Genomic DNA, 27,962 nt, shown 5'->3' with positions numbered 1-27,962 from the left:
TTTTGCTTTACGAAAAAATAAATTTCAATTGGTTTAACTAAATATTACAATTACCAACACGAGCATAGTTCAACGACAATTGATATGTATTCCTTCTCTCAAGGTCGAGTGGAGTTTCAAACTCATGACCTTTAGGTCAGAGATATATGTCAATTATTGTTGGATTATGTTTGCTTTGGCAGGTTGGCAAATTTAGTAATATGTAATTTCGTCATTAATCTAAATTAATGATGTAACAGTTTGTGTGCGGTCAAAATTTATCATTCAATAGTAATATTATTTCTACCATGTGTTTTTTTCTTTTTACCTAAACAATAGATGTATTGTCTAGAAATATATATTGGCCATTGGTATACAAAAATGAACACGACTAGTGTTCTTGCAGCAAAATATATACCAATATATATTTTTCGTATCGATATCAAATTTCTTACTATATCCAATATTTATTTTTCATATCCAAAATCAAGTTTCTAACTATTGTATTACAACGAACGCATACTAATAATATATCTAACATAGTGGTTATATCATATATACCACATAACATATGAGTTATATATTCAATATAACTTAATCTATCTTTAATGTTGGACTGACAAGTGAAATCATGCCCCAAAATTTAATCATACCCCAAATTGAATGCTAAAGTCTAAAGTTCATATAATCTCTTCAAGTAATGTTAAATTAAAGAAATCAAACTCTCGAAAGCGGGAATGCTGAACTTAGAAAATCATGCCCCCAACAAACCAAATGCTAAACTTTAAAATTCATACCCGTAAACTGTTGGCATGGCTAAAAAGAGGTGAGTTGTATCGGGAAGCATAGTAAATTGTTCGCATCGATCAAAGGAGTTGAGTCGCATTGCAAAATGTCGAAAAAACTATTTGTGTCACTTAAAGTAGGTGAGTCGCATCGAAAAGTGTTGTGAATTATTCACGCCACTGAGAGGAAGTGAATCACACTCGAGAGTACAAGAAATTGTTTGTATCGCTGAGCAAGTGAGATGTGCTATATAAGTTGCAAAAGGTGAGTTGTGCAAGAAAGTGCTTTTTTTTTTTGAAAAAATAAGAAAGAAAAACAATTTAACATAAAACAAGTTTCGAAAAGACTAAATTATCCAGCCACGTGGGAGTCTGACAACTCTACTCTTCCTTCAAATCGTTTTCTATTGCTCTACTAGTTAAACCATGACTACCTTGCTTGCCAAGAAAAGTACCTTTAACTCTGTGTGTTCAAAGGAGATAAGTTGCGCCAAAAAATGCAACGAGTGAGTCACACTGCAAAGTCACTAAAATCGTAGAAAGAGCTGATAAATGAATATCGAAAAGCATGAATCTAAATTTTCTATTTTCAATGATAAACACATTGAAAGAAGAAAAATGCAAAATCGTAGAAGGAGCTTATAAATGAATATCGGAAAGCATGAATCTAGATTTTCTATTTTCAATGGTAAACACATTGAAAGAAGGAAAATACAGAAGGGAAAGAGAGAAAATCAATAGTTATGACAATTTCACAAATTCAATCGTGAAACTATCTTTTAAATTATTTTCTTTAATTTAGCATGCTATTCCAATTAAACATGCGCTTTAACCAATTAAATCATATTAAAAAAATATTATTATGAATTGTGAAGAAATCATTTATTATGAATCGTGAAATATGTTGCCAAAACGAACCAAGAGATTCTACGTTGTTCACACCATTTGGGAATTTGGATTTTAGTGATTTTAAGACAAAAATGCAATGAATCGGCAACCGGCAACGGTATCGATAAGTGTATCCAAAAAGTGAAATGCATGTGTGGCAGCCATGGATCTGTAGGACTCACAAGTCCCAAGTACTTTCTCTTCCCGTTCTCGGAGTCAGCATATTCTCCAAAGATCTTCTCTCAACTCAAATCTCCCTCTTTCTCTCGCGCCCACACTCTCAGGGGACTCATCAGTTTCCATTCTCCTCGTCTTCAATGGCTTCTTACTCCGTCAGGCTCCACAATCTCCTCTCTTCCCCGCTCCGACCACGATCATCACCATCTTCTTCCCATGGAGTTTCATTTCAACCACTCCCTCCCTCTACAGCCTTCATTTCATCCCCGCTTCTGCTCTCTTCTCCTCCCGCGCCTCCTACAATTACCTCCCACTCTACCGCCATCAAAGCCTCCTCCTCTCCCGCCATTGTTGCCGGCTCTCAAGGTTTCAAGGTAACTATTCCACTCCGTCACTCTCTTACATCGTTCTTCTTCTGAATGCGTGCATACTCTCTGCTACGGATGGTTGCAGGATAAGCAAAATTTATTTTCATTCATGGATTGTATGTGTTAATGTCGGTTTCGCTAGGCGTGTTATTTCTTTGATGTGGATGGCATGATGTGTATTTTGGCTTTCAGATTGATTTGATTCCGACCAAGCCGATAGAGGGCCAGAAAACTGGAACCAGTGGTCTCCGAAAGAAGGTGCTGCTCATTTTCTATCTCTCTTCAACTTAAATTGTTCCACAACTTTTCAGGATTGTCATGCTTGAATGTTGAATAGTTGATGAGTTTTTTTCCTTTTTGTAAAACAAGAAAAAATAGAATTAGAAGGTAGTAAAATTATATGCAACGAACTTTTGTATAAGCATAGGAAGTTCCTAATTTGAAGCGAGTCCGCTAAATGCATTGATAATGAGGATGAGCTTGTACCATCTTGCGGTGGTTGTTCAACGGCAAGCAAACTCCCTGCACGCGGTTAAATTAAGACAGGCTTACTCTGGCATTTGAAAATTAATGCTGCAAGTGGAGGACAATGATAATGTCGTGAGGCTGGGTTACAATGGCCTGATTTTGACTTGTTGAAGACAGAGCGAATCCTTCTTTTGCATGGACCATTGCTATTCTTGCTTTATAATTTTATCTTCAATATACTGATGTATTGCTTTTATCCCTGCCCTCTTCCATTTTCTTGGGATTTTGGCGGCATTGATTCCTTCTCAACTCACTTAGATAATTTATATGGCTTTTCAGGTGAAAATATTTATGCAGGAAAATTACCTTGCGAATTGGATCCAGGTTTGAATGTTTGCATTCTAAAGCAATGTAACCTATGAGATTTTGTCATGAGTTTGAAGTTTGTGTTACATGAGCATTTTGCATCTGCAGGCGCTGTTCGATTCCTTGGCACCAGAGGATTACAAAAATGGGCTGTTGGTTTTGGGGGGCGATGGTCGCTATTTTAATAAAGAAGCTGCACAGGTCTCTTTTGGAGGTTTTCTTTTTTTGCTTAATTCAGTAGTCTAATTTCCCTTAGAACTTTTCAATGAATTTTTGCAGATGTATTGCAGATTATTATCAAAATTGCTGCAGGAAATGGTGTTGGAAAAATATTGGTTGGAAAGTAAGTAGATCTACCCTTGACTAATTTCTCTAAATAGTATGACCTTTCTTTTTGTATTTTGAAGTTATTTATCGAAGAGTTCCACCAGATTTTTTTTTTGAAAAGAACTACTCCGGCAATTTGAAACCTTCTACTTCATATACTCACTTTCCATTGATTATGGTTGATATGTTTCAGATATTGGTATAAAGAATTTATTTTAGACATCATGTACTGCGTATAAATCTGATGATATGGTTCACAGTTAACTTAAATATGCATGCTTTCTGTTTTTTGGATCCTGGCTAGACCCGTTCATGGATGCTTGTTTTTTATTTTGCTTTCTTTTTTAAAAAGAAAAAATTTCACTAATCATGAAAAGATTATCAAAGAATTAAGGGAGGATATCCTCCTTAATTAAACCTCAAGGAGCTGTTTAGCAACTTGTTTTGCAGTATGGATTTTAAGAAATTCTTTATAGTACTGTGAGTAAATAGCTCTTAAAGGTTGAATTTTTTTGCTCTTGATGTGGGAAATGGCTACGAGAAAAGCCTCCAAAGCCAAGGAATTACAAAATTTTTCCAATCACTAGTAATTAAAGGGACCTCATGCTCACAGTTAAAAAAAATGCATATCTAGCATAGCCGTCTAGCCAAAGAAGGGGAGACAAAACATTACTCTCAAAGAGTAGAAACATCTTGGAACCATTTTTGTTTCTCTTCAGTCTTCAATCAAAATTCTCAAAGAATACTCATCACTTTGTTAAGCCAAATGATTTTAGCTTTGGATTTAAGCAAGTGCCTAGTAGAATGTTCGCTAATCTCACCTTTTTCAAAGTTGCCTCGGGAGAAGATGTGCGATTTTTGGGAGGATACTTGGATTGATTCTTCAGCTCCCTCCTCCTTCCATGACCTTTAAGGCTATCCTCCAAGAAGGGTCTGGCGATAGCAAGTTGTTGGGTCACAGAGGTTGGAACTTGGGATTTAGGCTTGTGTAGACATCTTTTCGACTGGGAGATGGATAGATGGGCTGCCCTTACAGAAAAGTTGGAAGGGGTGATCATAGGCCAAGGGAGAGATAGAATTTGGTGGAAGGCAGACAAACAAAGGCATTTTCTCAGTAAAATAAGCCTTTCTGGCCATCACCTCTCCTTCTACAAAGCTAAATTCAGCGACCGCTTCCCTAATATGGAACTTTAGGGTCCCAAAGAAGGTTAAGTTCTTTCTTTGGACTCTGTTTTATCGGGGCACTAATACAGCCGATAAGGTACAACGCAAACTTCCCCATTGGATGCTCTCCCCTAATGTTTGCTGCATGTGTTGGAAGTGTACTGGAAACGTGGATCACTTATTCTTGCATTGTCCTTTTGCTATTCAAGCGTCAAACTATGTGGCTGCTGCTTTAGATTTCTCTTTTTGTCCTCCGAGAAGAATTGATGACTTCATTACAGAAGGTTTTGGCGGTTCCGCTCTTAGAGGTAAAGCCTTTGTCCTTTGGAATTGTGCGGCAAGAGCGCTCCTTTGGAAAGAGAGGAATAGCAGAATTTTTTTTAGAAAATGTGGCTTTGGTAGATTCTTTTTGTGTGAATATCAAGCATATGGCTTCTTGGTGGGCTTCCACCCACGAGAAGGTTTTTTGTAACTATGGACTTTTTTTTATTATACAAGATTGGAAAGCTGTGGTTGTATAGTTTTTAGGGGAGAGTTCTCTCTACCCTCCGCCTTTGTCTCTTACAAAAAAAGAAAAAAAAAGCCTCTTTCCCTAATTTTGAAGAATACTATACGTTTTCCTTCTTGTGGCAGTCTGCTCAATGGCAAAGCCCCAATCTTGTGGAGAACTGTTAGTGCTGTGTTTTGGCTTGTTTGGAAAAGAAACCATAGAATCTTGCAAATGAGTTTCGGAGTAAGAAATATATGTGGGATTTGGTAGTTTGTTTTCCCTCCCTTTAGAGGTCATTCTCTAAATTATTTTGTAAGTTGGTAAGACCCAATTTTATTTAAGGACAATTTGGCGAACCCAAAGGAGATTAGAGAGCTCCCTATCCTCTCTCAAGAAGACTCAAATTATGAGCCTTACAAGATGATACCAAAAAAATTTACCCCACCCATCGACGTAAACTCTCTTAAACCCCCAAAATCTCACGTCACAACTCTTTCCTCTTACTAACAATATTCTCTTGGGTCTCACAAGATCAGACAAAAACATGCCCCTTACATATTTACGTGTCTCTCCCTTACTTCCTTACGAGTATGAACTTTGGTAATTTGGGGTCTAGCATAAGTACTCTCCCTCCATGATTGCTTCTAATTGGAAAACATTTTTGTAAGCTGTGGAAGTATTTGTAATTTCAGAGATTTTTAAGTAGAAGAGTTGGTTTTAGTTAATACATTTTTAGAAGTTTTATCTTCTGCAGCCTGTGATTTGCTTGGATTCTTATTGGTTGTTGGTCTGAAGTTCAGAAAACTATTATTTTTAACTAGGAGGCAGAATGATGTTTTGATCGGTAATAAACTCTTATTTGGGCATTAGAAGAAGCTAATATCTGCTGAGAAGCAATTTTCAGGTCTGAAGTGTGTTAAATATAGTGAAATTTTGATGACACAGGGAAGGTATTTTGTCGACACCAGCTGTTTCTGCTGTTATACGAAAGAGGAAGGCAAGTTTGCTCTGCTGATTTATATTATGATCAAGCATTTTGCAGTGACATTTAATTTTCTCTTTTGCCCCCTGCTTTATTCTGTATTCAATTCTACACAGGCCAATGGAGGATTTATAATGAGTGCAAGTCACAATCCTGGTGGGCCTGAATATGACTGGGGTATTAAGGTGATTTTTTTTATTCACTTTGTATTGTGCATTATAATTAATTAAACTTAATTGCTGGTCAAATGTAACTTTTAAATGAAGCATAAATTTTCTTTGCAAAATGTTGGTTGAAAATCTTGGCCTTATATTATCCATGAAAACTACAATAATTAATTGTAAGTTTTGTAATCTAACTTAATGTATTGAATTTTCAGTTTAATTACAGCAGTGGGCAGCCTGCACCTGAATCAATAACAGACAAAATATATGGGAACACTCTTTCTGTAAGTATATGTTTCTGTCTTCGTGATTGGTTCATTTAATTTTTTTGGTTAAGTTTCTTATCTACTTTCTATTTGGTCAATCTCCTGTTATATCACGTTTAACATTTCATATGTTGTATATTATTTTCTTGTATATATTAAAGCTTCCTCTACCCACGGCCCCTAGGATGTTCTATTGGTGCCTTTCTTTTGAAATATATGGTTTTTGTTTCTTATAAAGAAAGACTTCCCCTCAAGCCAATTTGAGTCCTCTTGTAAGTCCCTATTTATTTTTTGGTTTCCTCTTCGGCTCTATCCTCATTTCGTTCTTTCTTCACCTCCTTGTGGGAGAGGGGTTGGGTTCTTTGGTCTGTTTTGTATCCTCATTTCGTTCTTTCTTCACCTCCTTGTGGGAGAGGGGTTGGGTTCTTTGGTCTGTTTTGTATTGTTGTGAAATCGGGGGGGTCTAAGTCATTTACTGTGGTTATGTCCTTTTCTTCCATTAGAGCGTGGAGGTGTTTTTGGCAGGGTTTGGTTTAGCTTTGGTGCATAGTTTGAGTCTCTGTGAGATGTTGGAGGTCATTTTAGAGACCCCTTTTTGGGAGGGGTTGGGTTCTCTGGCAAGCTAGTTCCTTTGCAGTTTATGTGGATGGAAAGGAACAGAGGTGTCTCTTAGGAGTTAGGAGAAATAGTTTGTGATTGGAATGGTTCTTTTTGCTTGTCTTATTTTGTTATCTGTTATTTCATATTTTAATGGAAGTTGGCTTCTTATTAAGAAAATGTTCCCTTTATGCTTGGATCTTACACAGGTGAATACTGCAAGTGTTATAATAATTAGTTTCTCCTTCCAAAACTACATGGTGCTAGAGGTCTCAGAAACCCAAGCCACCTAGTTGTCGGAACCCTAGTTGCAGGTCTTCATCAACGGTCGTGGTACCCATTGTCTGAAGCCGCAACCCTAGTTGTAACATTCGTGGTTAAGGATATTGAGGGAGAGGTCCTTTCCTTTTTTTTCTTCTTTGTATGTGCCTCCTTCTCCTTCGGGACCTTTTTTTGGAAGGTCTAGACTAGTGCCCTATTTCGAGTCTAAAAGGGAAAGCATGGAGGGCCCTTTTTGAAGGAGAAAAGTCGTCTGGCCCAAATGGTTTCTCTATCGATCTTCAGATAAAGTATCTCTAAGTTCCAAGAAAGAGATATTGTCATCGATGCTTCAATAAATGGAACCTTTGTGTTCTTGATCTCAAGAAAAGATTAGGTAACAAAAGTGAGACTTTAGATCCATCAGTTTAGTCACAAGCCTTTATAAGATCATAGCCAATTTGCTGGTTAACAGGTTAAAGAAAGTCTTACCTAGCACAATTTCAGACTGCCACGATGCGTTATAAGAAAGGAGACAAATTTTAGGACAAGCTCTTATTGCGAATGAGGCTATTGAATATTATAGGGGTGCAAACCAGAAGACTTCCTTTTCAAGATCTGACTTTGAGAAAGTCTTTGACCATGTGGATTGGAATTTCCTAGATAAGGTCATGTGGAAGAAAAGCTTTGGTTAGAAGGGATGAATGTGGAGCTGTACGAGGAGTGTGAGATTTTCAATTTTGATAAACAAGAGGCCACGTTGCAGGATTCTAGCTTCGAGAGTTGTGAGGCAAGGTTTCTTTTCCTCCTAGTTGTAGATATCCATAGTAGACTTGTTTCAAGAGGTGTGGAGAGGGGGTTGATTGAAGGGTTCATAGTGGGGTCAGATTTTATCGCATCTTCAGTCTGCCGATGATACTTTGTTCGTAAGTTATGGCCAAGAAGGGTCCTTTGTTAATCTTAACCATTTTTTCTCCTTTTTTGAGACAATATCGAGTATTAAAATTGACGAGGCAAAAGTTCAGTCATTGGCATGAACTGCGATCCTTTAAAGGTATCAAGGTGGGCTTTGTGGCGTGCTACATCTTCCATCTTCCTATCTAGGGCTTGAGTCTTTCATCCATTTTGGAATCCTATCGTGGGAAGGTTCAAAGGCATCTCACCTCTTGGAAGAAAGCATTCTTTTTCCGAAGGAGGGAATTAATTTTCCATTCAGTTAGTGTCAATGTTGAGTGACATTCATCTCTATTTCCTTACCCCTTTTAGGATCCAAGAGTTTGGAGAAATTCATGAGGGATTTTTTTTGTGGGAAGGTGTTGACGAGGGTGGGGGTTCTCATTCGGTTAGGTGGGAGCTAGTTTTGAGTCCAATAGAGTCCAGGGGTTTGGGTATTAGCAACCTTAGATTGCATAATGAGGCCTTATTAGCTAAAGTGGCTGTGGCACTTTCCTCGGGAACCATCCTCTTTGTGGCATAGGGTGATTGTTAGCAAGTACGACCCTCACCCTTTCGAGTGGGCGTCTCTTAGGGGTTAGAGGCATATTTAGAGCCCTTAGAAAGCTATCCCTTTAGGTTTTTCTTTCATTTCGAATTTCGTTAGATGCATTGTCAAAGATGGCTCCGAAAATTATTTTGGGAGGATCATTGATTGGGCCTGCCTCACTTTTCCCTTAGTTAGTACTACTTGTCTTCCATTAAGGGTTGTGTAGTGGCCTTAATCACTTCTCTCGTGGTTTCCTTTGCTTAACTTAGGTTTCAGTCGTTCTTTGATGGATAGGGAGGCTGTTGATATCATGTCTTTACTTTCTTTGCTTGATTCGGTTCGTATGGTTTTGGGAGGAGGGATGTTCGCTTTTGGTCCCCTGCCCTTCTGAGTGGTTTTCTTGTAGGTCCTTTCATTAGTTGGGTGGCAATCACCCTCCTCGCTCCTCTTTATTTGCAACTTTATGGAATGTCCAAGTGCCCAAGAAGGTGCTTTTCTTTTCTTGGTAGGTTTTGCTCAAGGAAGTTAATATCATGGAGTTAATATCATGGATCTTATCCTCAGACATTTCTCCTTTGTGTTGGGGCCGCAGTGGGGTTTTCTTCGTCGGGCTGGGGAGGGCTTGAGTCATACTCTCCGGAGTCTTTTAGAGTTACTTGGGCTTGGAATTGTGAGTGTTAGTTGATGATGGAGGAGGTGCTCTATCATCCCTTTTTCGTGATAAGGGGTGCATCTTGTGGCGATGTTCCTTCTTTGCCATTGTATGGGGTTATGGTTAGAGAGGAATAAGAGTCTTTGAGGGGCTTGAGAGGCTTTGGGAGGAGGCGTGGTTTCTTGCTAGGTTTAATGCGTCTCTTTGGCGTCTGTTATTAAGGTTTTTTGTAATTTTTCTTTAGGTATTGTCATTCTGGACGGGATTCTTTTTCTATTTAGTTAGGTGGCGACTGGGGGCACCTTTTGTTGGGCAGCTTTTTTGTATGCTCCTTGTACTATTTCATTTCTTCTTCACGAAAGCAGTTTTTAGTTAAAGAAAAAAAGCTTGGCTTGTATTTATTTATACAAGCTAGCTTGAGGAGGGGAGTACAGATTTGTTTTATTTTATTTAGATGAAATATTAGTCTTTTTAATTTTAATTATTAGTTATTCTTTTTCTTTTTATAATTAGTTTCCTTAGGTGTAATGTCTTTGGTATTCCCATTATTGGGTCATTTTGTTGAATGAGAAAATTATCTCCTTCCAAAATTACAAATTGGTGCGTGGCATTAACAAGAGATCATTTTTTAAAATCCTTTGGTATTGAAGGAAACATGTGCTCGAAGGAAAAGGAAAGTAACTGCTAGTGACCGCATGCTCTCCTCTTTGATGGTCAATCAATTGCTTTCCTAGGATTATCTCTATCTCCTCGTTTTAAAAGTATTATTTTATTCCTAAAGAAGATAACATAATGATGCGATTGAATACGTAAGATTCCAAATATGAATCTTGCTTGTAAACCCATGGCTTTTCCTCTTTTATTGCATGTATCACTATGCTTTGGCATCAGTAGCGTCTTCTATTGGCAGCCTTTGACCTTAAGAGGTGTATTTGTGCAAGTCTTTTTGCAGATCTCTGAAATAAAATTAGCTGATATTCCCGATGTTGACCTCTCTTGTCTTGGAGAAATTAATCATGGGAGCTTCAGTGTTGAAGTTGTGGATCCTGTTTCTGACTATTTGGAGCTGATGGAGGTGATGAAAACCCTCGCACATGCCACAAAAAGAAAAAAAGATAAATAAAAAAGATAAAATTTTTGAAAATTAAAAGTGATCATGACAATTAACATAAAGTTTTTGGTTTGCTGCAGAATGTATTTGATTTTCCACTCATAAAAAGTCTGCTTTCACGTTCGGATTTCAGGTAATAATTTTAGTTTATAATGCCTATGCACAGTGATGCTTTAATCCTTTTTTCAAGATTAAATCATTTTCCATCCCCTAGGGTTTCTTCTGATTTGTTCATTGGCCATAAGAAAAAAAAAATGTTGGACTCTTATCTTTTTCTTTTAGTAAATATTATATCTAATATATATTTTTTCACTCTTATATTATTTGTAATTATTAAGTGGTTGTTATTTTATTTTTCTTATTTGCAGAAAAATGTACAAATATAATTTAATTTTTTCGGACAAGTTTAGTAACAATATTTGGGATAAGTGCCACATGGCTTTTAGATTTCTTGGTGGATTACTTCATCTGACCCGGGTGATAACTAGCAAGTATGGTAAGGAATATATGGTATGAATTAGACATTAGGTTAAGCAGCACCAAAATTGACGCAGTGAGGTTTTTTTTATACAAGAAAGATACATTTTGATTTACTAGTGAAAAGTAGAATGTTAGATCCTACAACCTTACCTGAATATGGTCTGTTCTATAGGTTATACAGCTGTATCCTTGAGTTCTAGGTAGAATGTTAGATCCTAATAGCCACACCTAGAAAGTGAATTCATTCAGACCAACAAAAAATCTATCCAAAGTGCTTTTAAAGAAACCCACCCCGATTAGAACTTATTTCAGGAGTATAATTTCTGAACTTCTAAGAGACCGATAGGTATCTATAATATGGAATTACTTCTGCAAGTAGAGATTACAATCTAAATGAGGCCAATTCAAGACGCCCACGATCCTTCCAAGTCTCAGACTCCTACTTCCATAACTAGACTCTTCTGACCTTCCATGACTCTACCTTTTATCTGAACAAAATAACCGTCTTTTTTTTTTTTTAACAAAATATGAACTTTTCATTGATGAAAGGATACAAACTCTCCAAAGAGTGAAAGAGAAACATAAAAACAAAAAGACAGAATTTAAACAACAAAATTACAAGGCCAAATAAAAACATCCCAATTGTTAACAATAAGAGAAAGGGAGAGCTTTCTTTTGAAAACTTTTTTGATAGAGTTCTTGTTTTAGCTATGGGTTGGAGTAAATGTTTCTACCCCCTTCAACAATTACTCTCTTAATGAACTTATTACAAATCGGAGAGTTTTCTTGTAATTGCCTTATCAAGGCCTTTTGTATATTTCATGCCATCAATGAAATATTGTTTCATATAAAAAAATAAAAAAAATAAGAGAAAGGGAATAATGTGAGAATGGTTCAGAAAGAGAACACCAATGAGATGATTTGAGCTTGGCGGATGAGAGACAAATGAGCAAAAATCTTCTTTTGTTCTTAAAGATCCTCGAATTCCTTTCAAACCAGATTTCTGAGATAAAACTCTTTACCACATTAATCCATAGAAGTCTTGCCGTAGGTGACAAGTGTGTGACTCCACTTAACAATTGAGTCAAATTTGCTTCGGCCCTCAAATCAAAAACCCAACTGATCTTGAACTGATCAAAGAGAGAAAACCAGCCCATAAGAACAATGAAAGAACAAAATGATCAATATCTTCCCCGCTCGATTCACAAAGAACACAAAAAGAAGGAAGACAATGAAGCTGTGGGAAGCTTCTTTTGAATCAAATCAGCAGTGTTTAACTTTCTTTGAAGCATAATCCAAGAAAAGATATTAACTTTCCTTGGGCTTAATTCCTTACGCATCGAAGAGGAATTATAAAATCTGCAAACTAAATTTACAGTAAACAACCCTGTAGGATCAATATTCCATTCTCTTTTGTCCTCCTCCTTAGTAATCGAAAAGGAGCTAATCACCTGTAGCAGGCCAACAAACTCATGTAGCGCATCTTCCTTCCAAGGTCTTCTCAGAATAATGTTCCATGAACCAGTAGCATTGTCCCAAAAGTCAGCAACAGGACCATGAGGTAATATAGAAAGCTTGAACATTCTGGAAAAGCTTTCATTTAAAGGACTGTGAGTAGTCCAACGAGAATTCCAAAAGTAGACCCTGCAACAGTTATTAATTAGAGTCAAATAACTATAGTACAAAAGTTTGAGGTTTGATTCCCCTTTTTGCCCTTTCTAGAGTAGACGTTCAGATCGGAGGTCTAAAAGTACCTACCACCAATCCTCTTTGCTTATGCATGCCCATCCAAAGTTGGTTCCACAGTTTACTGGCCTGTTGCAAATATGAGCTACTATGGCTCTAGTTGTGTATCGCCTTGCCTTGCCAAGTGGCGTTGACATCCATCTGGTCTTTCACGTGTTGCAACTATGAAAGGCTGTGGGTACCAGTCTCTGTTCTAGCATCCCCTTTCTTCTGATTTGTGTGCAAGGGGGCAGCTTGCTGAACTCCTGGGGTTGCAGTGTCACATACTGTTGAAGGGGAGTTAGAGGTCTTGATTCGTTGGGATGATACTGACTCACGTTACTTGGGAGTCAAATTCTTTCCTCACTTTGCAATCTCCAAATTTCCACCTTTAAGGATAGGGTAGCTACGTGGGGGTGGGCAATAGACCCCAATAGTGAAGGTGTATATTAGTTCGTTAGACTGGTCAGACTATAAATTAAATATAGATTCTGGGGAGGGCAACTTTTTGGTAATTTTCTTGTACTTGCACTGAGAGTGAGGTAAGGAGAGGCAGGAGCTCTCGAGTCTCCCTTGACTTGCACCTTCTGGTTACATAAATAAATTGGTTTCTATTAGGAACTTATAGTGGAGTATGAGTGTCTTGTTAAAAAAAAAAAAGAGGAAAAAGAAAAAAAAAAAAAGCGCCTACGGTGGAATGACTAACTTCATTCAACTTCAAAATATGATATAATATGAGTTTCTATCATGCGGTTGTCTCTTAAGTCCCTTACAATACAAGCGAGGCAAAAAAAAAAGAAAAAAGATGGGAGTCTTACTCACGGACAAACTTTGTCTTACATATAGTTGTTAGTGTATGCTTAATCACGGGTGTCAAATCATGGCTTATATAGGTAGTATTGACCATAAATTAACAGCATAATATTTTGTCGTAGTAAGATGATCGCCTTACCTTTGCTACTTGTTTTAAGCCTGCCATTGTTCTATGTTTTTTTCCCTTCTATTCTATTGTATTTCTGTCTGGATATGTATACTATGGTTTTTATTTTTATGCATTATTTTTATCTTTGAATGTGTTGTTGTCGTATTTGTTAACCTTTTCCTTTTTTCCTTTTATAACTTTCTTAGGTTTGTATTTGATGCCATGCACGCAGTAGCCGGTGCTTATGCAAAACCAATTTTTGTGGACAAGTTAGGAGCCACTCTGGTATGTTATGTACAATTATCTTTATTTTAAACAGATGAAATTTAAATACATATGAGATTCTAGTAATCGAGCACCTTTGGTAACAATTTTAATTTCTGTTTTTAGTAACGGGCTTGATAATCCATTTAGTTTTCAGTTTTGAAAAATGTATTTAAAATTAGAAGGCCAAAAAGAATAAGTTTTCAGAAACTACTTCCTATTTTTTTTTTTTTTTTTTTTTTATAGAATCTCACACTTCTTTCTAATTTTTAGGAAGCACAAACACGTAAAAAATGGCCAAGTGTTAGTGTCGGACATATGCTGGATCCCGACGCGCTAATTAGAGTGTTGTATTATTTATTTATCTATTTTATTGGTCAAGCGGGCGACACGACAGGGATACGGGATTTACAGGCACAACATTAAGAGAAATAAAAAAAATCCAGTCTCATTTCTTCTCCTCCATACTTTGAGTGGATCAGTTCTTTGATTTTTTTTTTCTAGCGGTGTTGTTGAGGCAAGCCAAGACGAAAAGGAAGAGAAGTCGGTTCTTTGATTTTAACTATTATTGGTAAAATATATTATATAGAATTTATTTAGTATTTATGCTGATTTATGTTTGAAGGTAAAAAAAAAAAAAACTTTAAAAGTATTAAATATTGATAATATGTCAAAAATATGCACACGCATATTTTTTTATATGAAATATTAACGTGTTGGCAACGTGTCATGTCCTACTTTTTATAAAATTGACGTGTCACTATGTTTGTGTCATGTCATATCCGTGTTTTGTGTTTGTGTCTGTGCTTGTTCACTATACGTGTTGCTCACAGATGGCCCCTGTCCTCTTTACATATCTCTCTAACTTATTCTCTCTCTAACTTCCTCTCTCTCATTTTTTCCATTTCCTTAACATGTCATTCTCTCTCACTCGTACTCTCTAATATCTTATAACATTAAAATAATGATAACTTTTGAAAACTATACATATAAAATGAAAAATAATATTTTATTTTTATAATTAAATAAAAAATTTGTAATTTGATAATTGTAGAGTTGTAAAAGAATCATTAATAAAGGCACCAAACATGTTTTTAAAATCAGAAAATTAAAGTAGTTTCTAGATTTTTTTTTTTTATTAAAAGAAAACCCAAAAGTAATAAAAAACAAAAAGCTTTCTAAAGGTTGGGGCCTAAATGTTTGCAATCCTCACATAGGAATCAATTTCTAATGGAGTGCCTCTAGAAGATTTTGGGCACGGACATCCGGATCCTAATCTTACGTAAGTTGTTTAAGATTTGATAGTAGGGCATTGCTCTATAGTTTGCTTTTGTCTTGGAAGTAATACTAACAATTTGCGGTTCAACAGGTATGCTAAGGATTTGGTCGACATTTTGTTCAGTGAGGACGCACCTGATTTTGGAGCTGCCAGTGATGGTATTTCATTTAAATACATAAGTTAGATTTGGATGCCCCCAATATTAATTACTGCTTTTTGGATCTTGTGCAAATTTCTAAGCTCGGAAGTGTTAAATATTGATAAATGATTAAATTTACCATAATCTCTAGACTTAAGATTTTTGGTCAGCGGTGATCTAACATGTATACATACGTAAGGTAACTTCTTACAAGTTCTTGGTATTGAAATAACAAACTAACACCCCATACAAACAACCAGCCAATTCGAGAGGGTTGAGAATCTCTTCTGCAATAGTCTCAGACATTCAGCAAAACGAAACCTACCCTACAATGGAGGGCCCACTCACCTATATGCTGCTGCCTCCCTCTCTCCGTACTCATTCTCTAACCAACTTTGGTGGGAAGTTCCCACTCTGCCCCCTCCTACTATAGGTATTAACAACTTGGTGGAAAGTTCCCACTCTACCCCTCCTACTGCTCCTACTGTAGGTATTTACCACCAGAGGCCTTACACATAAAAAATTAAAAAATGCTAACAAAACTATTAATGAAATAATGGTTAAATAGAAGATTAGAAAACACCTTAATTGACTGGAATTAAACAAAAATAAACTTAAAGAAACTATAGGTGTTTATAGCACTGAGAAATACTAACACCAGTTTTACTACCAGATGACAATTTTACTACTAAGATTACTAACTCACTCTACAGCAACACTAGCATTAACACTTCTTTAGCGCTTCTTAAAAACGTTAAAGAAATTCAAAACAAGTATATCTCAGCGGTAATTGACATATATCTTCAACCAAGAGATTATGGGTTCGATCCCTCGTTCCCACATATTGTACTAAAAAAAATAGAAAATGTTGAAGGGAAAAAAATGAAAAAAAGAATAGGAGACATGAGAGACGTCAAAGCTGAACACACAAGAGACACAGGTTCTTCAATTGTTTCTCTTCTTCTTCAAACTTTTCGAACTTCTATGCTTAGTCAAAGACTTGAAGAATTAACATTAAGAATCAAAGAACAAAGAAAAATTGAAGAATCGAAAAAGACCTAAGAATAACTATAGGGGAAGTCTGTCCTTCGTAGAGGTGTGTTGTCATGAATGACACAAATGGCAAGTGCCTTATTGTAGGTGGTCGCCTGGGATATCACCCAGGTGACTAGAATTAAAGTTTCTACGTTCTTTATGGGAATAAAGCATGTTTCTATCTTTAGATGTAGAGACTTATATTTCATGAAAGCTTACGAGGGGAAGATCTTTGTTCTCAAATTCTCTAACAAAAGTGCCCATGTTGGCTTCGTTCTCTTTCTCATTCTTCCATTTTCTTTCCAACCCCTAGATTATTTGATATGGTGGCACAACTAGGTGGTGCCTAGATCTTCAATAAGATAAGACTTGAGAAGCTACTATGATTAGATTTAGATGAATCTTGACGACGAAGGAAATGCATTTAGACCGGTGAGCGACTATTTGACTGACCTGCTATACCATTTGTTGATTTTATGTATTTTTAGTAAATAATTATTGTAAATATTTATTAATTGCTTTTTCCTTTATTTTATTTGTAAGTAGTAGTTTATTGTGTTGTAGCGATGTTTCTCACCTCTACTTAAGGTAACTTAGGGTTTTACTATTGAATAAGGGAAATATTTAATTTTCTCCTAAAATTCTTATTCGATATTTAATTTTCTCCTAAAAATGACTTGGTATTAGAGTAAGAAGTTATGTGTTCGAATCTTGTATTGTCATCTAGGTAGCACAGGCAGGCCCAAAAGGAGGAAATGTCGGTGTCGGACAATGACACACTCTGACACGTGTCAGACACGTCCAAAATTATTTTTTTATAGTTTTATTTTAAAAAAATCCAACACATTAAGGACGCGTCTGGGACATGTTGGAGACATGCCTGGGATACTCAAGTGTCCTTTTTTTCTATTCAATCTTTCTCCTCCCACTCTCAAATTCTCTCTTTTTCTTTCTTTTACCTAGTTTTTTTTTTTATTTCTTTTTCATAAATAGACGACCATCACTTGTGGCCTGCACGTCTTCTTTCTTCTCTAAGAAAAAAAAAACAGCCTAAAATTCATGTACTCCCCCCAAACTTATAGAAGATAGGTGAACAAAGAAGAAGATAAAGAAGAAGGAATAAGAGGTGGTGACGTTGAGAAATGAGGAGAATAGGAGAGGAGGCGAGAAAAATAAGAAGTAGGAGGTCGCAGGTTGTGATGAAGGAGATAAAACTAGTGTTAGATTATTAAGTGGGAAGACGGGAGGGAAAGATGAAAATTAGGTTTTCTTTATTATGATTTATGAGAGAAAAATTAGCGCTCAAGTTCTGAAATGATCGCATTTGAGCCATTAATCCAAAGAAGATTAGCTTTAGTCTTCAAATTAACTCCATTGAGAATCTGGAAAATGTTAGAAGCAGCCACTAGGTCCCATGCCCAAACTATATTGAATGTCTGGAAGAGGGAAAACCAACAGGCAGAGGCATATGGGCAGAAGAAAAACACATGGTTCAAACTTTCACTTTCTTTAGAACACAACAAGCAAATGGAAGGCTGCAAAGCCAAATTAGGTGACTTCTTTTGTAGGACTTCTGCTGTATTAGCGCTCAAGTTAGGAAGAGGAGGGGGCACATTGAGAGAATAAAAAGTTTTTTAATGGGAAAATGGGTTGTGGGTTGGCCCAATTGAAAGGTCTTATATATATATATATATATATATATATATATAAATATTAATTAAAAATCATATAAAATAATTAACATGCCCCAATGTGTCGTGTCCTACTCTTTTGGAAATTGACGTGTCGCATGTCCGTATCGTGTCATATCCGTGTCACTTGTCTGTGTTCGTGCTTCTTAGATTGTCATTTCCTCCCCATTTAATATTGATTTTCACTTGTTGAGCCTTGTGCAAATTTCCAAGCCCACAAGTGAGTGGAGTGTTAGATATTCTATAAATGATTAAATTACTATGTTAGATATTCTATAAATGATTAAATTACCCTAACCCAAGAGGTTAAAATCCAAACTTTAACCCTAAATCTTGCTGCCGCCAGCCGCCATCACCATCGCCATTTGTTGTCGCTATTTTCGTGCCAACGCCATCATCAGCCATCACCGTCTATTGTGTAATCTTCACGCTGTCGAGGGTTTGCCTGTGGTTACTCTTCATGCCGACGTGTAATCTTTGTTCATCGTCGGATTGCATTCGTGGATCTTGTGGGTTGAAGTTGTAGCTCATCCCTCTTATATGAAACCATCTGGAAAGACCACTACCCCAGAAGAATCAAGTTCTTTCCTTGGGAGTTAAGTCACATGGCCATCAACACGTGTGATAAGCTACAAAGAAGGTTCCCTCGCATTTCTATTTCTCCCCATTGGTGCATTATCTGCAAGGCAAATGCAGAATCACAGCCGCATCTTTTTATCATCAGCCATCGCCGCTGCTTTTCACTGCTGTTACCTAGGGTATGCCACTGCCATTGTTTTGTTGCTGTTTATTGTTTGTCGTTGCTGAACCACTAGCCATGACTGATTTATCTTTGAAGAAAACAAATCAGTTACATGACTTTAAGATTTCTGTAATCCGGTTCAACTCTAGTAGTAATCTGTCGAAATAACTAACAGCGAACTTAATAGAGATAATCTTCTTCGTTGGTCTTATTCAGATGTATATTCGTGGGCAAGGCAAAATTGGATATCTTACTTGAGGTAAAAAAGCACCGGTTGTATAAAATCCTTTATTTTCTATGTGGGACGTTAAAAATTCCATGGTAATGACTTGTTTAGTTAATTCTATAGATAAGGAGATCAGTGCCAACTATATGTGATATTCAACCACAAAGGAATTGTGGGTTAGCGTAAATAAGATATATTCTTATTTGGGAATCAATCACAGGTATTTGAACTGATCCTAAAATTGAGAGAAATTCTACAAGGAAAAGATACAATTTCAAAATATTAACACTGCTAAAGATTTTGCATTGGTGACGAAAGCAATTGCTAATAAGGCATCAAATCATCAAAGTAGGAGGAATGAGAAATTTTGCATATGGTGTGATTATTGTAATAAACCTCGACACACTTATGAAACTTGCTAGAAGCTTCGTGGAAAACCAACTAATTGAAAGAGCAATAAACAAGGTGAGAGGAGTGGTGGCAACGAGTTTTTTTCCATTGCAAATACAGTTGATTCCTACCAGTTCAGTACAAGTTGATCAACTCCTGAACCTTCTAAAAACTAATCCTTTATCTAGTAATCCTAGTGTTTCCTTGGCACAATCAGGTAATTATCCTCCTGCTTTATCATGCCTTTATTCATTTCCGTAGATTATTGATTCCGAAGCTTCTGATCATATGACTAGTTCCTCTCAACTTTTTCAATCTTACTCTCTTGCTTAGTGCTTATTGCAATAAAAAAATTCGAATAGCATATGACAACTTCTCTTCCATGGCAGGAAAATGAACTATTCAATGAACTACTCAATTAGCCTTGCCTCACCTTGCACCTGTGCCTTGAAAACGCTATTGTTGACTGCTTCAATAAGATATCAAACTTGTTGGACATGTGTCAGACACTTACTAAGTGCAATAAACACATGCTAGAAATTAGTGTAGTAAATCTAATACGAGTCCAACACTTGTCGGAGGTGTGTTGAACACATGTTAAGCACAGTAGACACGTGTCATATGCTCACGAACATGTCAATCAATTGTTGGATACACAAACTAAAGTGTTAAAACATTTATTTATTTAGTTAGAAATGTTGGGCATAAAAATAATATGAGATAAATATAATAAATTTTGAGAATGAAAACATTAAACTTGTTTTTTAAGAATACATAAACATTATTGACATGGAAAACGATTAGTTTGGATATTTGTCAAATATTTTAATATAAGGCATTGGTTGTATCATTAGAAATAGTTAACTGGTTTCTTCAACCTTGTGATATATGGCATATTTTGTTACTTCTTAGCATGTTAGTAATTGAAAGTATATAAATAACTATATATAGTTGTAAAATGTATTTTCTAATAAATTGTCCTTGTTGATTGTCTATGTCCTAATTTTTTAGAGAATAACGTGTAGCTACGTCCATTTGTAATTCGTGTCTATGCTTCTTCTCTTGGGCACTTAATTCAAATTTGTATTGTAATTATCCTTCATTTTTTGTCACCAAAAGTTGGATTTTTTTTTTTTTTTTTGAAATTTTTGTTAGTGTTGTTCTCCCCATTTTGGTTGTGCCCTACCTTTTCTTAGGCCTCTCCTTGTATTTTTTTCTTCTTTCATCTTCTTCTCCTTGTATGGTATATTTTGTTACCTAGCATGTTAGTAATTGAAATTTATAAAAATAAATATATATTTATATATAGTTGAAATTGTTTTTTTCAATTAAATGGTCCTTTTCGAGTGTCCATGCCCAAGATTTTTAGAAAATAACATGTTGCCACGTCAGTATGTCATATCCATGTCTATGCTTTTCTCTTGGGCACTTAATTCAAATTTATATTGTAATTATCTTTTATTTTTTGTCACCAAAAGTTGGGTCTTTTTGAAATATTTGTTAGTGTTGCTTTCCCCATTTTGGCTGTGCCCTACTTCTTCTTCTTGTCCCCCCCCCCCCCCCCCCCTTGTAGGTTTCTCCTTGTATTTTGTTTTCTTCTTTCATCTTGGTAGAAACTAAAGTTTGAGAGAACCAGATAGATCTTATTCTTATTACTGAAGTCTATATATATAGACAAATATACAAGGCTGACCTAATTCTAGAAGGGGAAGGTAAAGGACAAATGAATACATATTATTTAAAAGAATGTAAAATATACTACTATATACTCTAACACTCCCCCTCAAGTTGGTGCGTATATGTTAATCATGCCCAACTTGTAAGAGAGATAATCTATCCGTGCTCCAGTCAATGCTTTAGTGAAGATATCTCCTAACTGCTCTCCAGTGTTCACATATCCTGTAGCCACCAATCCTTGCTGTATTTTCTCACGTACATAATGACAATCAACTTCAATGTGTTTGGTTTGTTCATGAAATACTGGACTAGATGCAATATGGAGAGCTGCTTGATTATCACACCAAAGTTTCATTAGAGTGGTGACTGGCGGTGACGAAAGCACACGGCTACGGCGACGGCGATTGGCGGCAAGACGAAACCCACGAACAGCAATCGGAAAACAGCAGCGCTAGCGAATCAGCAAACAGCGGCGGTGGTCGGCGGCAGCGGCAGCGGTAGCAGTGAGTTGAGTTGGATAGCAATGAACAAAACTCCAAGGGACAAAACCCTAATGGGCACAAAATCCTAATGGGCATCAAAACCCTAATGGGCACAAAAATTTTAGAAGAAACTTAGAGCTCTGATACCATGTAGAGACTAAGGTTGGAGAGAATCCAATGTTAAGGGAAAATATTTTCTTCGTGAAAGTATTATTTTCAAAAAGAAAAACAAAAAGAAAATAAATTGCTGGTCGGGTATAAGGGAAGGAAACAATTTGGTTTGTCTATCCGCTTTTATGTGTTGGACTAGTTATTTTTTCGAATGTGTTGGACTAGTTTTAAAAATTCTTTTATTATTATTATTTTCATATATTTTTTGTTAAAAAAAAAAAACTTTTATATGCCACTGGTTTATCCATCCAACGAATTAGCTTTGCATTCATGAGCAAATGTTAAGGGTTCAATCAATTCAATGCTAATATCCCAACACCTGAAAATAAGAACATAAATCCAGTTGCTTAAACAAAACAATAATATGTGAAGATTCAAATTGTTAAAATTTTATTTTGTATTTGTTATTTTTACCCTTACCCTCATTGGTAAAACTTTAATCATATTTTTATGATCGTATTGCTGCCAGATTCTCCCTGTTAATTCTTGCTAGTTAATGCTATAATGGATGCTTAGCCTGCAAATGCAATAAGAGATGATTATAATTTCTTTTTCAATCTTTTTGCAGGAGATGGTGATAGGAACATGATACTGGGTAGGGGTTTTTTTGTTACTCCTTCAGATTCTGTTGCAATTATTGCAGCTAATGCACAGGAAGCGATTCCATATTTCAAGAATGGTCCCAAGGTAAGGAATTCTCATGCTTCCTTTCTCAAGAACTTTATAATTTGTGGACGACATTTTAAAAAGTCATCCACAACTTAAAAAGTTACTGCAAAATAAAGTGTCTGTGGACAAGTTTTGAGTTTGGTTCAAGGGAGATAAAAAGGAAAAATAACATTCCTCATTTCTAGGGGCTAGCTCGTTCTATGCCAACAAGTGGTGCACTTGATCGTGTTGCTGCAAAGCTTAGTCTGCCATTTTTTGAGGTTCCAACTGGCTGGAAATTCTTTGGTAACCTTATGGATGCTGGGAAACTGTCAATATGTGGGGAGGAGAGTTTTGGAACAGGTTCCGATCATATCCGAGAGAAGGATGGCATATGGTAACAGTCTACATCACTTTTAGGCACAGTTAAAAGTGTTAGGTTCTACTTCCGGTGAAATGGAACCTAAAATGACCGATAAAAAGAAAAAATACAAGTAAATATGAGGAACGTAGATCAGTATTATCATATAGCAGAACCAACTAATTCAAGTAACTTCCTTTGGATCTGTATCTTTGAACATTTTATGTTTCTTTTCATTTATCAATAAAAAGTTAGTTTCTTGTTTAAAAAAAATAATAATTCAATATATTTCTAGACTGAATATGCAATTTGCGAAAAGAAGCTATGAGCTATCCGAGCCCTTAACTGCTTTAGTAGTCGATTTGTACAATGATTAATATTATATCCTCGAGCTGTGCATTTTAGCCCTCAGTAAATTGGAAAAGAACACTACCTAGTTCGTTTGTTTTTCTACTTTGTGGTTTTGCTCATGTGCTCACACCATTTGTTTGTGGGACTTCAAAATAAAGAATTTTATAGAAAGATGGTATATCGTTTTATTCCCATGTTAGTTACAATATGAAATAATTTGAGTCATTCTCATGAATCATGATAGGGCTGTGCTGGCTTGGCTTTCTATAATTGCATTCCGAAACAAAGACAAGAAAATAGGAGAGAAGTTGGTCTCAGTATCAGATGTTGTGAGGGAACATTGGGCTACTTATGGAAGGAACTTCTTTTCAAGATATGACTATGAAGTAAGAATATTTGAGGAGCTAGTGTTGTGCTTGTGTTACTGTATTAGGCTAGTTTCACTGTTTCACTCTTTATTTTTTAATGTGTCTGTTCAGGAATGCGAGTCTGAAGGTGCTAATAAAATGATAAATCACCTTAGAGATCTCATCAGTAAGAGCAAGTCTGGTGACAGATATGGTAAGTTTATTTCAAACATCTTACAGGCTGTCATTTTGCCTTTTTCTCATTGCCATGATTGTTTTTGCTAATACTTTGGCAGGAAGTTATGTCCTCCAATTTGCAGATGACTTTTCATATACTGATCCAGTAAGTCTCTTTAATATGAAAATTTACCATTTTTTCTAGTCTCAACCTTTACAACTTCAAATTTATTCATATCTTAATCAGTTTAATCTGATATCATGAATGGCCAGGTTGACGGAAGTGTGGCATCAAAACAAGGTGTTCGCTTCGTTTTTTCAGATGGATCAAGGATAATATACCGTTTATCCGTATGTTCAATCATTTTCTCTTTTTCCTCTTCTTTCTTATCATAGGACATTGTGGTCAATTATTGAGACATCTTTGAAATAGTGTAAAACAAAGTAACCATTTAAAGCTTAATGTTTTACAGGGAACAGGTTCAGCAGGGGCAACTGTAAGAATATACATTGAGCAGTTTGAACCGGATGTTTCTAAACATGACTTGGATGCCCAGACATCTTTAAAACCATTAATCGGTATGTTACATGCCCTATCCAACGATAACGATCTTCAATTATTTAATTTATTTTCTTCCTTGTCATGTTCTAGATCTGGCATTGTCTTTGTCTAAGTTGGAGGAGTTCACTGGAAGGGATAAACCTACAGTAATCACTTAAGGGGAAAATCTCATGATCTATAGACTGGCCCAGATTCCACAACATGGAGGTCGGCCCTTCCATCCCTTGCACTGCCTTGGGCATGATTGTGTCTTATTTTTAATTTTTGTTGGTAATTTAATTTAGGTCTGCAGAATAATTAGCTTGCCCATGTAAAATTTGACGGTTGATATAAACAACAGAAATAAATGATTAATTTATTGCTATACCAATGTCCACAATCTCTTTGACCGAGTTGCAGATGTTATATAAATGAACTTTTCCCATATCCCTTCTGAAAGTTTTGTGAGTAGTTTCTACATCCCTTCCAAATTGAACATTTATCATAGTTTTGATAAATGATTTTGAAATTGATATTTTTTTATTTGTGAAATCTATGAAATGATGTTTTGTATGATTTGATAAAGTTCTGTTAGGAACTATTTAAATTTTCTGAATTGATTTGATATCGAAAGTATGTTTTTTTTTTTCTTTTTGCATATTTTATAAAAGTATTTGGATTGATTCGATAGGGTTATTCGGATATGTCATTTTTGTTTTGGAAAAGTAGCCTAAATTGGAATTCATGTAATTGTTCTGGCTTAATTGAGAGAAGACACTTTTGTGGTTTGACATTCCTTTAGAATGAAGATTAATGTGTGTTTTTTCATTCACGTGGCCCCACACTTAAGTAATTGTATTGATTGTTCTGGTCAATTATTTAATCGATAACTCTAATGGAATGTTTATTGATGGTGTTGACAAGTACCCACATGTTCTACAGGCTTCTCAAATAATGCATCTTCCTGCGATATTGAAAGTTATGATTGAATAAAAGTTTTGTTTTAGATAATTGAAAGCTGGAGGTACTTAATGTTTAAATTGATTTCCTACGAGAATAAAAGGACTGTTTTTGACCTGGTAGTTTCAATAGTGAACCGTCACCTACCAAACCTTGTAGCTGAATCACATGATATGCCTGTAAAGTTCACATGGACTGCCTTCATAATTACGGACAATTTAGAGGATTAGAATAAGCCTTGTTTCTTATCAAAAGAAAAAAAAAAAGGATTAGAATAAGCCTTTGGTTGGTTTGCCTAAACCAACAAGTTATGAGGTTATTAACACATTGATCAACTTGCATCAGGTCTATATCATACAAGTTGGTGAAATAATCCAAAGAAGGTTTCCCGATACATTCACTCTACAAGTTAAAAACAAAATCATTGCTTGAGAACACAACCAAGAACAAGTTCTTGTCATTCAAAACATGTAGTACTTGTCCTCTGCCTATATTAACAGTAGGCTTGAAAAACTGACAGTTACTTAGTGCATGTATTTGGACTAGCTCTCGTTCACTTGTTTCTTCCAGCTGTTTGGTATTGCAAACTTTTCTATTTGACAGCCATGACAATCCTACCTAGAACATGGTTATGGCCCCTTCTCTTTTAGGTTGCTAGAGTAACCTATTAAAATACAAGGCATCATTATAATTGTCTTCAATTAGGGCTGAGCTTAAGATTGTTTGTTGACCCATTTCGAGTATCATCAAATGGAAGGAGGCCATGATTTCATTCAGGATCCACAGTTATAGGTAGAACCCGAAAATAACATATGCGCTTGCAGGAGAACTCTCATTTCCTTCTGGATTGATGTATGAATGTTATTTCCTTCAGGAGAATTCTAGAGCTGGAAATCCAAATCAATGAAAAAGCTATAGGAAGATCTGGATTATAATAGGTACTGGACTTACATAAGAATTAATATCCTATAAATTTATTTGGCGATTTAATATCCTATAAATTTATTTGGCGATCTAATATAGTAGGATCAGATGGTTGTCGTGGAGGACAAATAAAAATTAAAAATAAAGAGGTACTGGACCTCTCAGATTGCTGGACTGAAGTAGTTGTAGATTCTTTATTTTAATGCTTGGGATGTAAACATGAATGTCAAATTACGAAGTGATCAGTGGCCTTGTGTTGATTAATTAATTGGAGATTATTACACAGTGAGGGTACTTAGGACTTCTTATCAAATTTTGGAAAAGCAGATTATAAATCCTCTTCAAAACTATTATTTTGTATTTTTTTGAATGGAGACTGATTATTAGGTTGATAACAAATAAAGTTTGGCCCTATGTGCACCAAAAATGATAGAATTTTGGGATAGGGCCCATTAGTTTTTGTTGGAGTTAGTGTTGTTGGGTGCTTACGAATAATAGGTCCAACATTTAGAGCATACTTGTGTAAGATACTCCATTTTCAGCAAACAGAAGAGGAGCATTATTTAAGTTGAAACTAAGCAAAGGGAGCATCCTGTTGATGTGATAACAAATAAAGTTTGGCCCTATGTGCAAAAACAGTATCAAAATTGGATTGTCTCTGCCCCCCATTTCTTACATAATAATAACCAATATGCATATTTGTATATTTTTGCTTAGGCAGACCCCACCAACATCTTTATGGGAAAGGAAAGCAAGCATCAATCTTGTTGTAGTGGATAATGAAGGGAATTCAACTGTGTTTGTCGTAATTTGTCACTAATTTGAGAGGTAAGCAAAGATCCAACTTTGTTGGGTCAATCAGTTTCATGGGATTTTTTTTTTTTTTTTTCTGTTTAGAGTGGAACTCATTTGTACTGATTTTGAACTGCATGACATTGTGTGTGACAACTCCACCATCATCATGTTAGTTGCTTCTTGATGTGTTCTCCATCTCTTACTTTTCCACCAAATGTTCCCCTGTCTTCTAGTGTCTAACAATTTGGGTTTTGAGAAACTTCAGATGATAAGCTTCCAAACTATTTTAATTATTTTTTAAGATAAAAATATATGTTGGATGGATATATTTTGTCTGGCAAAGATGTATCACTCTGATAATATATACATCTTTTTCCAACTTCTCGACATGCTTGCCCTGATGTTTTTTTTTTAGCATTTCTATGCATTTCCTTTTGAATTTTTATATATGAGTATGGGTTAAATTACACAAGTTTAGTCTCTTAACTCATTAGAGTTGTTTTTAACAGGTTCCTCAATTTTAAAAAATAGAGATTTCTAAGGGATCGTTGGATAACCATTTTATTTTTTCTTTTGGTATGGGTCAAATGAGATCTAACCCATTTTCAAAATAAGATTTCATAACATTTTGCTAGCATTAATAAGCACGTGAAATTACGTTTTTTGCCATGGTGAAAATACTGTCTCTCTCACCCTCACGTAGGCTTAGAATTCATATCAAGAATGGAGTCAACTCTAGGATCATGGTTGGAATCACTGCTCGACTTTGGTTGAGAGAGAATCGCGAGAAGATTATTTTTTGTTGGATTTTGTTTGTGGGAAAATATTATCATGATAATGATCATACATTATCTCTCACTCACTAACCTCTCTCTCTAAAATTTTTTTCTCTCTCTAAATTTACTCACTGTAAAATCTCTCTAAAAATTCTCTCTAAACTTCTATTTCCACGCATCTATATTATTGATAACAAAATTCTCCGTGGGGTTGGGTCATTGCTCCAAAAAAGGTGAGGAGTCTATGTTTTAGATGTACTTCACTCGAAAAGTATTATTAAAAACTACTACAAAACCATTTTTAATAGATTCACGACCATAAGCCTCTCTCTAT

At 35.8% G+C, this 27,962-nt stretch overlaps 1 protein-coding gene across 9 annotated transcripts; it reads left to right on the top strand.

Annotated features, from left to right (window-relative positions):
• The first annotated feature begins 1,815 nt into the window (after nucleotides 1-1,815).
• On the top strand, nucleotides 1,816-27,714 carry PGM (phosphoglucomutase). Of its 9 annotated transcripts, none has more exons than XR_015791292.1 (24): nucleotides 1,816-2,203; nucleotides 2,390-2,455; nucleotides 3,005-3,049; nucleotides 3,140-3,232; nucleotides 3,322-3,374; nucleotides 5,958-6,009; nucleotides 6,111-6,179; nucleotides 6,374-6,442; nucleotides 10,367-10,489; nucleotides 10,606-10,658; nucleotides 13,859-13,937; nucleotides 15,134-15,198; nucleotides 15,286-15,353; nucleotides 22,317-22,435; nucleotides 22,603-22,793; nucleotides 23,353-23,494; nucleotides 23,588-23,669; nucleotides 23,752-23,798; nucleotides 23,906-23,983; nucleotides 24,106-24,211; nucleotides 24,285-24,401; nucleotides 25,479-25,925; nucleotides 26,008-26,071; nucleotides 26,779-27,178. XR_015791292.1 is itself a non-coding variant. In XM_088124883.1 (22 exons), exons 1-21 carry the CDS (start codon nucleotides 1,970-1,972, stop codon nucleotides 24,350-24,352), a joined length of 1,902 nt encoding a protein of 633 aa, XP_087981009.1. In that variant the 5' UTR covers nucleotides 1,816-1,969; the 3' UTR covers nucleotides 24,353-24,401; nucleotides 26,779-27,178. The 9 variants fall into 9 exon arrangements, 3 of the variants coding, with proteins under 3 accessions (XP_087981009.1, XP_087981010.1, XP_087981008.1); XR_015791291.1 differs by having other exon boundaries at nucleotides 26,775-27,178; XR_015791294.1 differs by lacking the exons at nucleotides 25,479-25,925; nucleotides 26,008-26,071 and adding an exon at nucleotides 27,556-27,714 and having other exon boundaries at nucleotides 26,779-26,885.
• The last annotated feature ends 248 nt before the right edge of the window (nucleotides 27,715-27,962 follow it).

Source organism: Momordica charantia (genome assembly GCF_013281855.1).
Source record: "Momordica charantia cultivar OHB3-1 chromosome 6 unlocalized genomic scaffold, Mcharantia_2.0 BLBB01000006.1, whole genome shotgun sequence".
Classification (NCBI taxonomy): domain Eukaryota; kingdom Viridiplantae; phylum Streptophyta; class Magnoliopsida; order Cucurbitales; family Cucurbitaceae; genus Momordica; species Momordica charantia.
The sequence above is the reverse complement of the archived record's forward strand: the minus strand, read 5'-3'. Positions and strand labels throughout refer to the sequence as shown.